The 13,050-nt window shown below is 39.9% G+C and overlaps 1 protein-coding gene across 1 annotated transcript; it reads right to left on the minus strand.

The window, feature by feature from the left end:
- Positions 1–46: 46 nt before the first annotated feature.
- On the minus strand, positions 47–12,414 carry PDK1 (pyruvate dehydrogenase kinase 1; the record flags this gene model as incomplete). The annotated part of the gene is made up of 11 exons (XM_082312416.1): positions 47–1,258; positions 1,387–1,500; positions 2,674–2,784; positions 3,747–3,845; positions 4,554–4,630; positions 6,679–6,756; positions 7,056–7,145; positions 7,442–7,626; positions 8,273–8,344; positions 9,772–9,913; positions 12,297–12,414. 11 exons carry the CDS (start codon positions 12,412–12,414, stop codon positions 1,118–1,120), a joined length of 1,227 nt encoding a protein of 408 aa, XP_082168542.1. The 3' UTR covers positions 47–1,117.
- Positions 12,415–13,050: the final 636 nt, after the last annotated feature.

Genomic DNA, 13,050 nt, shown 5'->3' on the forward strand with positions numbered 1-13,050 from the left:
ATTTATGTTAGTGTGACTTCCAGTTACTACATAAACAAGGTGAGCAGCACATCACAAATACAAAGGGATTTTCAAAAACTGTTAATTCCACTTTTTCTTAAATACTCCTGAGAAGGTAGTTTCTTATCTCAAAGTAACAGAGATGCCCTTTTAAGGGCAAATTTTAAAAATCTGTTTATTAAAATAGTTTCCATTTACAGCTGTAACCTGACATACCCAAGTCTGAGATCCCACTAGGGCTAGAACATTGATACTGCGTTTTGGTGTTACCTACAGAAATACAAGCAAATGTAAGACAGCATATCTTTACCGTACACAAGCCAATGCTATTTGCTAATTCACAATGATCATGGCAACCTAAGTTTTTTCACATGTATTAAATATTCACATTACAACCAAAGAAATATGACTGATGCCACATACCTGAGATATACACTATACCAGTGGTAGCAGCTAGAGCTGATTTTTTTTTTTTTTTTTTTTTTTAAAATCCCTACAGACCTAAGTGTGATTTCTACAGCTGCAAAAAACCTTGATGTAGGCAAGGTGTGTAGGCAACATATCTAACCTTGCAAAATTAGGCTTCAGCATGCTTTAAAGAAAAGAACAGAAAGTGCCATACAGGTGCAAAGGTACAGCAATCAGCTCCTCAATGTTTCTTACATGAGTTTTTCATTAATCTGTAATATTGTATAATGGAAAAATGCTCTGGTGAGCTTTTTCAGTAGTTCTTCTATTAAAACAATTTTGTAATTACATGAACTAATACATTTCTCACCAAATGTAATATAGATTGCATCGGTCCCTATAAAACCTGAAATTACTGCTCTCTTGACTTAGCTACTGAAAGTAGTCATAAATAGAAAGTGGAACAAATTAAGTGTGACCTTCTCACTTAAAATTTAAACGTATGTACAGGTTTGGGGGTTTTCTTGTTTGGTTGTTTTTGGTTTTGTTTTTTTTTAATTCCAGAAAAGAGTAATTACATTAAACCTTCTGTTACTCCACTTAAAATTACTTTCACACATCAAATGTGGCTCAGCATCTTGGTGTAAATCAGGTCTTTTAAATTCCCTTTACAGACATACCTACTTCTTATGAACTGTTGAGGAAAAAGCTATATACTGCGAAAAGTGGTCATGTCCTTTGGCTCACTGCTTGGCACGCACCAATCATCTGCTTCGTGGTTTGCTTTATAATGTTTCCAGGCTGCTTTGTTATATACAGGGAGTCTTTCAATTGATTCTGTTGATAAGGCCTGTAAGTAGAGAAGACTGTAGCTGATGATTCTTTTTAATCAAAGTTACAGTAATAGAACAAGGAGTTCCATTAGCAGTTAGATGAGAGTTGCTGATAAATTCAAAATGGTAAAGTGTTACATCCTACCTTTATGTAAATAACTGCATCTGTACCATAGCCTTCTAAGGAATACAGTTTCAGGTCTCCTTGGAAGTACTGTGCATACAGACGTGATATGGGTAAGCCATAACCAAACCCAGCCTGATCCAGGAGAAAAAGTATTTTTATTAATTGCATCAATCAGTGGTGTTTTCTGTTTTAATTTAACAGGTAAATAAGCAAACTAAGCATGATGACTGCCAGTAAGAGAAGGGGTTCAAATGTTAACTATTATGCCCCCCAGAACTATTATACACCCCAGAAATGGAAGAATGCATGGATGATTGTGATTATGAGAAAACTGTTTTATTCCTTTTTCAGACAGGGCTGCTAGATAACGCTTTTTGTATTACAGTAGCTTTTTCAAGAAGAGATGACACCATTAGGGAACACTGTACTGAGTCTCTTATGCCTCATGGAGCTGCTAATCTTAAGAACACTGAGTACTTAAGTAAGTCAGTCACATACATTTCATCATCAATGTGTATATATATATATATAAAAAGGTCCAAGAAGCAATGTCTATGGATTTGTAGCTTATACTAAAATTCTATCAAGCCCTATCTGCAGTAGCACAACATAGCCTTGAAGTGTTAAGTATAATGTTTATCTACTAAATTTTAGAGGTAATCTCTCAATGAACATACACAACACTTCTCTGTAAAGATCTGATGTTTAATGAGTTGCACAGATGCAGAACACTATATACATTTAAAAACACATTTTGACTGATGCAATGGGAGAGAATAAACTCAAGAAAGCTGGTCAGAGCTTCTTACTGAGAGCTAAGGCTTTATTTCCTGTATATCTATTAAGTTCACACGAGACGAAAGTAGATTCTTCGTGTGCCCTGTCACATCAGCGTACCTTCATCCTTGTTAGGGGATGGTACAACTGACTACACGGTACAAATGAAACTATGGACTTGATCCGAAATCATTGCTATAATTATTTTTCCTTTCATTCAGTGGCCACAACAAGAATTCAGAGTCCTGTTCTTACTGCAGTACATGGAGCATAGTTAAGTGTTCTGCTTAAGGTAGCTGATCTTTGTATTTGGTAGAGAAAAGCCTAATCTTGAACAAGTTTAAATGATTTTTAGTATTTTAGTATTTTATGTAATTTTCCAGTTATTTGCAGAAAAATATTTGAATTAAGCTATAACATTCAAATGGTGATACTCAATGTATCTGTAAAATCAGTACTCCACAGCTTTGGCTAAATTTGTGACAATTAAACATATCCAGGATGACAAGGTATAAAAGATTTGCATACCAAAGGTGTAGCTCGTGATGTCTCAACACGTGGACGTGGTGCTGTTGAATACATGTAGTTGAATAGTCTGTCAATTTTCCTCATAGGAACACCTCCACCACGATCACTCATCTGAACAAGAAGGAGCATGTAGCATTATGTCCCTGAATACATTTTTATAAAAGACAGCTTCTCCCAAACAATGATCCAGAGAAAGTTCAGGTAAAACACGATATAAAGTTGTCCCTATTAAATTATGGGCTTTCTTAAATTCTCATGTCTCAGCTACAGCAATGAACAGAGAGATGAATCCTTCCCTTTCATCCCTTATCCAAACCATTTAAATAAAATACTACCATAAGAAGCATTCATAATCTCTTGGAAGCAAGGAAATTCTACTTAAATTGTGCATTGCTTTTATCTTGTTCATAACTCAATTTTGTCTGAAGTCAGTATCTATACCTTTTAGCAAATGCCAGGTTCTGTGTATTTTTATCTTTATTCCTCAGGAATACTGCCAGTTAAATACAATCTATTAAAATGTATTACTGAAGGAGTAAGTCAGAAGAGTTGTTTTACTACGGTTTAGTTAGACCTATGAAAAAGCCAGTGCTTGCAGTTGGTCTTTGAAATCCAACATGAATGTTGTACAGAAAAAGAAGAAATTACTCTGCAAACTGTACTTCAGGGAGCTTTGATGTGCATGGAATATACAATGTTTATTTCCCTTTTTTCAGTTGTTTCACACCTGTACAGCTCTGTCATTGTCACATATAGAATGCTGCTATTACGACTGTATAAAGGTGCTACTTCGTTTTTAGTCATGGTTGCTTATAAGCTAGGCAAGACATGAGCATGACAAAAGCATAGAATTTTATTGCAGAGTGTTCAGTGAGACTGTGCAACCTCTTGATGAATTTCCTACTGATGCAGTATGTGAAATTGCATAATGATCTTGTTACTTACTTACCATATCATGACATACGATCTATTGTTGGAACCAGATCACCACCTAAATTTAGTAATATGCTGCCTATGACAGGGAAAAAAAAACTGATCAAAATAACTTTCAAAATAATCAAAAAAGTGGGTACCTTCACAGTTAAATCCTCATTTCCCAACGTGACGTGTACATGAATTGGAGGATAAATGCATCGATCAGCATTATGTTCCATGGTGGCTCTCATTGCATTCTGCAATTTGCAAGTACAACTTAAATCCTGTTCTTACCACTTTGCATATTATCTTAAAACATCCATTTAGGAAAGTTATTTTTATCACATATTTCAGAATCATGACAAATGTATATGGTTTTAGAATAGATTTTTTTAATATTTCTGGTTTATTCAGTATCAGTATTTATACAGTTGATTAGAATACACAGACTTCAAATATTTAATTTTTTTAGAACAAACATCTGAGTATTTTAACGTACAGTTTTATTTGTAGAATTCTTTATAATGCATAGTACATGCAATATGACACAAAGATAAAGAGAATTCTAGGACTGAACTGCTTGAGGAAAGCTCTACAGGACCTGTTACACATTATACCAGATTTGAAGATGTCCCCAAAATTGTATATGTTATTCTCACTTGCTTTATTAATTAATGTCTTTATACATTTTAAGATTTTTTTGACAAAGCTGTCTACTCAGAAGGTGTCAGATGTATTCAGTGGCTAGGCAAACGAGGTACATCTCCCAGAGCTGCTCATTTTCTATGCAGTTACTGTTTGTCTAAATAGTACAATTTAGGTATCTTCCTGCAGTCAAATAGTGATAGGTTTGCACTTGCAAAAACACACTGCTATCTAGAATTGGTTAAAAAAGTCAAACAAATACAATCTATCTCACTAAACAAAGATGTATAAAAGAATTGTCTAATGGTAAGTCCACAGACCTTGAAAAGTTCGAAAACCATGTGATAGAGATGTGATGGCACATATACCACTTGCATGGGCTGTCCTGGTGATTTAACTGGAGAAAAGAGAGTCTCAATAGTTAAAGAGCAAACTAGGTATCTTCTATTCATGCCCACAGTAATTCAAAATGTGTATTTGTATTGTCGAGAGAATTTACAAGAGAAGGAAAATTTGAACAGAAATCTTTTGAAAAGTTGTATGTTAATCAAAAGTCATACTCAAGTTTTTCAAATGTGCTTGCTGCTTTAGAAATTAATCTTAAAACCCACTGTGGCATCACTGATTAGGGCATATAATAGTTGCTTTCTAATACCTATGAGGAGGTTACCATGAAGATAGAGTCAGGCTCTTCAGGTGGTGGGAGAACATGCAACAGTGAGTGTAAAAACAACACAGGTTCAGACTGGATACACAGAAAAACATTTTCGCCATGACAGTTAAACATTGAAAACAGGTTGCCCAGAGTCATCATCCTTGAAGCATTTGTAAGACCAAACTGGATAAAGCCCTGAGCAAGCTGGTCTGACCTTGTGGCTGTCCCTACTTCGAGGAGGATATCAGGCTAGAAACCTCCTGAGGTCCCTCCCAACCTGAATTACCTTATGATCCTATAATGCACCAAATAGTAACTACAGCACAGCCTATTCTTGGATTCATTTAGAAATTAGCTGATTTCTAACAAGAAACCTTAACAAAAACTATATAGGCAATTCTGTTTATAAAACTGGTATAGTTCTCAAACTTTTTTAAAAGAATAAATTCTAGAAAATATATCATGGGAACACATCATATCAAAATTTAAGGAAAGGCTGCTTAGAAAATTCTGCTGGCTCTTAAGGTTCTTTCAGTTCAACAAATTAGTAATTTCTCACCAGGCTGTGCCAGTGACCAGTGCTTTATGAACATAGATGTTGAAGACTAGTGATGTCAAAACATCTAGAACAAATTATGTACCCAGCAAAAATAAAGGGGGGGAGGAACCCTACACTTTGAAATATGTCAGGTTCCTGTCCTCAAGTTAACCGCTTCCCTCTATGCCTCCACCCCCAGATCCCACGCTTACGGTTTAAATAATGGTCTCCACTCTTAGCTGTGGGCAAGGAATATGCATTTGGCCTGGATCAGGTTTAACTCACCTTCACAATTCACTGAGCAAAAGGTCACTCCTTTTATAAAAACTGAACTATTTGTTCTAGCTTCTGGAGCACATACACCATTAAATGACCCCTCAGTACAGGGAATTAGCTAGTGTGACTGATAGTTTCCTACAACTGTTTTTAGTATCACGCTCCAAAGATGGAGAGAGGTGAACCCTTTAACCTAGATCCAGAATGACAGGTTTTGTACAGTAGGAAGAAAAGATCTGGAACGTGTAGGCAAAGCCATGCTTTCTTTCCCTTTAGCTTCATAGGCCAAGTTACTGTGGGTGAACTCTGGCTTTCGCAATAACTTGTAGAAGCAATTTTGATTGCTTGTTTTTGTAGGCCTGTCTAAACTTGGTGTTTAGTATCTTGAAAAGTACTCCAGTGAGTAGTGTCAGAAAGGCTCTTTAGGATTCAGCAGGACTATGAGGACAATAGCTGACCTCTGAGTTCACAGCAACACAGTTGTAAACTGTTTTTTCAAGTCACGGCCAATGGGTTCAAATAATTTTTTACCATTACTTGAGTGTACTCTATCTAATTACAACTACGAGAACACGATAGCTGAATAAGCAAGAGAAATTAGAATGGCATGTTTAGTATAAATCTTAAAAGAGTCACAAGAAATGCAGAGAGGGTGAGATGCAATAGACAGTGTAGGCTGAAGACATACAAGAAACCTTACGGAGGGAAGGAGGCTGCTAAAATCTGTTATATCAACAGCTGTAGTGTCAAAAACTTTTCTACTGATTTCATTTTTCTAATTAAAGGGAGCGATAGGGAAAGCCTCCTGCCAGATTTCAAAAAAAACACAAAAACAAAAAGCCCAAACTACTTCTGACAGTAGATATAGAGAACACATTAACTGTATGAAAAGTGGAGGGAGAACATTTCACCAGCAGCTACTTTAGAAGAAGCCATCAGTATGTTCAAGAGAGTGCCTTGTCCCATATTTACTTACCATTCAACTCTTCAAGGATAAGTTCAGGAGAGCTCATGTAATATAAATCACAAAGTCTCTTGGCACTTTCATAGCCATCTGTAATAAAAACACAGGAAGTTACATTTCCCCCTCTGCTTTTTTTTCCCTCCTTTACAGTTTGCCAAAACAGAAAAACAAAAATTGAAAACACTGTGCACTGTCAGCGAGATTTTGTATTTTCTCACAAAAAGTGGGTTTATAGGGAAAAGTGACAAAACTGTATTACACTTTAAATGAAACTTCTACTCCAGGTAAGAAAGAACTAAACAGTATATGAATATCAAGATGTGTATTGGCTCTCCGGATACACATTCATGTAAGTTTTCAGGATTGTTGTTCTTATCTGCTGAATTTACCTCTAATAACTTCAACAACATTGCAGCTAGGATCAATGCTTCCAATATGTTTTGGATGAGCTGGATTAATTTTCCCACCAAACAGTAAAGCTGCCAAAAAAGAAAATATTATTTAATACCAATATAATTTTATAATTTTAGTTTGTGTCTTCGGTTTTGCTAAACAGAAATTTATAGGCAATCTATAATTCCAATCTTCACCATACTTGAAAGCCTACTATTAATAAATATTTTAAGAATTGTATTAAGAATGAGTTTATAAATAGCAAGGCAAATAGCGTACTCCTAAGAAGCATTTAAGTACATATTAAGCACTTAAAAATGAAAGGAAAATATACTGACGTAGTACAGGTATCATTTCCCCTCCTTTCAACAATGGCACTTACAGTGTTGATTAAGGAGCATTCTAATTGAAATGCGACTCATGTAGAAACGGTCTAAAAAATACTGCACATTCTGTGAGGTCACTGGATCAATGCCAAAGCTTTCCTTGTACTCTATTACTCCTTGAGCCATCGTAGGAATTACATCATTGTGTCGATTACGGATTTTTATCACAGTATCTGTAAAACTAAAATTAATACATTGTTAGTATTTCACTTTCAAGTGAATGTAATACTCTGGCAAACAAGAGTATCTGCCTACAAAAATGAAGACCGTTACATACAGAACTATCACAGGTCTGCCTACGGCAATAAGAAGACAGGTCAGTCTTTACAGCATATTTCAAGCAACAAGCATTGAAACAATTAGTAATCAACCATTATTGATTATTTATAAAATTATTATTTATTTATTATCTTGATTACTGCCAAGAAAAAGAGAAAACTGTGCCAACCATTTTCATGTAGCTCATCCCATGCCTGTCAAATAGCAGTTGTGGTCAGCCAACAATGACCAAACCTACTCTACAGGTGAAAAGTTCCATACATCAGTTCCAACATTACAAGTAAGGAATTGGTAAGCATTTGGTCAAGTTTAACATATCCATAGCTTCTTTAGTGTAACAAAAAAAGCCCTGACCAGAACGATATGGCACAGAAGTGTTTTGTTTCATATTTTAATGTACCCTCCTTTTAGGGACAGGAGGTGATGATACTGCAATTCTTACATAAAGATTGGAGATAACTGAAATTTTCCTTAAGCTATCATTTTCTCGCTAGTCCTTCTACATAATGTTAATATAATACTAACATATGTGACCAGCAAATCCTTACCTATGAATAGCCCCTGAATCTTCTGAGCTTTTGTCCTTAAAGTCAAGGATCTCCTGAAGACTTTGGACGTACCTTTAAACAAAAGAAACATGACAAACACCAATTCTAATATGCCTCCCCAGATCCCTTTGGTTAGCAATTTATGGTCTTCCAAGGTTGCTTGTTTCCAAATCATTGTATTTGATATATCACGTTGACCTATCCCCTGTGAATTTTGTTAGATCCTTTTGAATCTATTCATGATGTTTTCTTCCAAAATTTCCAGAGCAATGAATTCCACAATTTAATCAGAATGCATAAAAGATCTTCCTTGTGTTTTAAACCCAGTAGGTGACCACTTATTTGCAGCCCCAGCGAGTTCCTGTTCTTAGAAAATCTTCCCAGCTTGTTCATGATTTAAGTGTTTCTCCCATCTCTTTCCTTAGATGTGTATTTTCCAAGCTGAAGAATTCTATTTGGTTTCTCCTCACGTAGAAATTGTTCCAACCCTCTGATTATCCCTCTTGGTCTTTTCTGTTCAGGATGGAGTGACTAAAACTGCATGCAATTCAGAGGAATAATGGGCTAACACAGTGGTATAATTATATTCCTCCCCATTTGTTACTTAGTTCCTAACACTATTTGCCTTCTTGCCCATCAACTGACATATTCAGAAAAATATGTCTGCTCTACTTTGCATTTGTCCAAGTGGAATTCATTTCCCATTTGATCAATGTCATTTAGTATCATGAGAATTTAAGCGTTCGTGTTTCATTAAGAGCCTTCATCTTCATTGATAGCTCTTTTTATATTCAGTCATCTAATCAATCCCACTTATTCACTGGCTGATTTTCTGTTCTCTTAACTTTAAAAGCCTTTCCAGATAGCCATGTGCCTTTAGCAGTTGCCAAGCAATCTCTTTGTTTTGCCTTCATCTTACAAAAGTTTATGCTTATGTGTAAGTTCCTTACTTGAAAGCACATTTTACTTTTCCAAGGATGTCTTTTTTATTTTAATAGCCTCATATTCTTTCTGTTGCTTTATGCATTTTGGCTTTGGGAGCCTCCTGTTGCTCTTTCTTCATATTTTCTACATGTTTACTCTGAATTTGCAATAACCTGTCTTTTAAATGGTTTCTACTATCTTTTGCAAGCATCTTGTGCATTAGCCTGCTTCTGCTGGTTTCTTCAACTAGCTTCTTCATTTTAGGTAAGTCCCCCATTAAACACTGTTCTGGTGGATTTTTGTTTTTACTGAATTCTCATACATGACTATCTATCTGCAATACCTAATGATTTTTAATTCCCTTGTGGGTTCTCTAATTGCTCCTAAAGGTTTTTTTCCAAGTTTGTAAATTTAGTTCCTGTTTTATGTCACCTTGGGATATTTACTCAGTCTGAGTAAGTGATGTTCATGTAACGAGCACATGAAATGTTCTTTGTATAGAAGAGAATGAGTTCCTCCGACTTGTGTATATGCAGAAGGTCACCCTTAAAGGTATGAAATGACACTGTTCTTACCAGCTCTGCACCAGCTGAACTGAAGGTGTTCTTAGGAGGTTGTCTGGAAGCAGGCTTATTTCCTTCATTATGTTTGCCAATCTCACAGGCAACTCTTGTCGCAGAAACATAAATGAAGTCTTTTCACAAGCATTTTCAGATCCTAAGACCAAAATAAATATATGGCAACATCAGAATAAAGTCAGTACTTAGGGTAGAGAACTACAAACACTCTTAACTAACTTTCTTGCATAAGAGGTCTGTGGTTTGGTTTTGAAGTTGACTCGGCCAGTCTGGTAAGCCAGTGTTTCTTTCATGGCAGCAGCTCATTGATATTTCAAAATGTAAACTCATCTTGAAACCTACCAGCCCTGTTGCGGTAATGAGAATCTTCAATATATAAAGAGTAACTAGAGCAATAGTTGCAGACCCATACTATTCAACTTTAAATATCGTTTCTATCCATGTAAATTGTTCCATTTTATTTGCAGCAAACATTGACTGTAATTGGCACTGATCGAACAGTATGTCATTCTGAGCATGTCAGAGGGGCAAATGAAACCAGCACGGGAAACTATTTATGGGAAGGATGCTTGAGAAAAGTATCATGGTCCCATACACCCTGCTTGATCACTGATCCTGCTGAATTACCATGACTCATATTTGAACACTTACTTTCAGAAAATAAATTCTGTAATATTTATCTCATTTTCAGCTAGATCTGTTCAGGAACAGAAGACAGATGAATGAATTCATGTGAATACTGAGAGAGAAATGAAAGTAGGACAGCTACTGTGCTTAGTCATTACGATAGTAGTTCTCCCATACATTTACTTTTTAAATTTTTTACATTTTTAGAAGCTAGAAGCTAAATTACTGCACCTGTTGATAACTGACCTGTCCTTTTATAAGGACAGGTGTCATCTGTGTGGGTGGCAATTAAATTTGGTTATTAAGATCAAGACCTAAATGTACTCCCACAATGATTGTTTTACTGGGCGAGAAAGGAGGGTGCGGAGTGGGGAAGAGTTTAAGAAATGCTGTACTTCTTTATTCTCAGCCAGACTTCTTTCTACACTTCAAGAGTGTCACGTAAACAGCACCTGAACTTACTAACCTGTTCATCTGCTGCAGTGAAGTACATACCTCAGGCTTGGTGTTTCACAAGAGGTAGCTCCTAAAGAGTAACTCTGGTGTTTCTGCTCAGCTCACTCCTTCCATTTGGCAAGGGGGCGTTGGGGACGATTAAAGGAAGGGACATGGAAAGAGAGGAAGCTGGGAGTGTCTTAAGTGGGAAAAATCTTCACAAAATTGAAATGGAGTAGTTTAGTTTAATGCATCCAGACTGAGATACGTCAATAAACTGCACTGATGAGAGAACGTCAGTTAACTTAATAAAAAAGTGAATATCTTTGTATGGTAGCAACAGAATACTATGGTGGGGTTCCTGTACAAATCTGGAGTTTTAAATATTGGATACATTTTATTGCAATGTATGAAACGTTAAATAGATGGATGAAGTGACAGCAGATAGTGAAGAGAAACTTTTCTTTGTAAGTCCTACTACTTATACAAAGTCTGGGGTTCTACGATTAGTTCTCAATTATGTTTTACTTACAAAAACGTAAAAAGCAATACAACTATTAACTAGTTAAATGTTTATATACAACATTTATGTAAGCATTTATGCACGTGAGAGTGCCTCGGGTCAGAAACAGAGTGTATTATAGCATGGCTCCATCCCCAGGCTTTAGAAAGGTTTCTCAGTGTGAGTTACGAGGCCTTTTGAAACAGAACAGAACAATTGCTGTGATCCCTTTTGTTTCCAAGCAGTCAGTCAAACCTGGGAGCACTACCAGTGGGTTTAGTGAGGAGTATAAGACTGGGTATCCCGTTACCAATTTACCCATTTTCAAGGCCGGATTCCCAGCCCTCCAGGACGGCTCTTGCTGCGCGCGCCCTGCTCCTTCTCTCAGACAGCTTCTAAGCCAACGTTTGGGTACGGTGTTTTTGTCGGGCACAGGCGTGTGACCGAGGACCCGCGCTCGCTGTCCCAGCTCCGCGCCGCCAGGTGAGCTTAAACGTTTCTCGCGTTTGGTACACCTTAAAAGGTTGCGTGCTGCTAGCTTGCAAAAGGCTTAACAAATCTCACCTTTCTGAGTCACTGCTCGAACAGCACCAGTTTTCATAGCTGTCCCCACCCTCTCCCCAACACGGCAGGTTTGGCAGAAAAAAAACCAAACTACTTGTGCGATGCCAAAAACTGGAGTTTTCAGCTGAAGTTCAACCCTGCCACAGTTCCAGTCCCCGGGGACGGAGCCAACTGGGCTCCCTTCCCCCGGAAGGAAGGAAGCAGAGCCTTTTTTCTGCCAGCACGGACGGTACGAAGAAGCGACGAGCAGCAGCGGGGGAGCGCGGCAGCGCTAACGCGGGCCGGGGGCGGGGAGCGCGCGGCCGCGCCGGCGCCGCCCCGCTCCCCCCTCACAGGCAGCCGGGGGCGGCGCGGCGGGGGCGGCGGGCAGCCCCGCAGCCCGGCGGGGACTCACCGAAGTCCAGGAACTGCTTCATGGAGAGCGGCGAGGGGGAGAAGCGCGAGTAGAAGTCCACCTGCTGCGGGATGCTGCCCGGGGAGGCGCCGCGCAGCAGGGCGCGCAGCAGCCTCATGGCGCGGCTCTCGTCCCCCCTCAGCCCGGCCCGGCCGCCATTTCCCGCCGCGGCAGCTCCCCCGGCCCCTGCCCAGGCCGCGGCCGCCTCCGCCGCGCGGCCGGGAGGAGGTGCCGGAGCGGGTGGGCGTCTCCTCCCGGCCCAGCCCCACGCAGCGGCGACGGGGCGGAGGAGAGGGCGGCTCCGAGGGAGCGGGGCGGGGGGGCGCCCGCAGCAGCCCGGCCCCCGCGGGCAGGGTCGCAGCCCCCGCGGAGGCCGCTCCGCGGCCACTGCGCCTCGGCTGTCCGCCGGGAGGAGACGGCGCTCGCTTCCCGGAGGAGCCCCGCCTGGGACAGGTACGGTGGTGTTACGCACGGGGGCGGGTGCCGTCCCCTTCACGGTGCAGGGCTGCGGGGTGCTCACCAGCGCCCGGGGCGGGAAGCCGTGAGGGGACCGGAGGCGTCGGCCCCCCGGCGGAGGGGCGCTGGGTGCGAGGGGGCGGGCGGCGGAGGCCGGGGCGTGTGCGCTACGGCAGCGGGGCCGAAAGGTGCCCGCGCAGGGGTTGTGGGAGAGGCTGGACCGTTCGGTGAGCTCGGGCGGGGCGGGAGGGCGGCGCCGCCGTCGGCCGCTTCCCCTCGCCGCGGTCCGGGCCCGGCG

Source organism: Platalea leucorodia (genome assembly GCF_965183815.1).
Source record: "Platalea leucorodia genome assembly, chromosome: 5".
NCBI lineage: Eukaryota > Metazoa > Chordata > Aves > Pelecaniformes > Threskiornithidae > Platalea > Platalea leucorodia.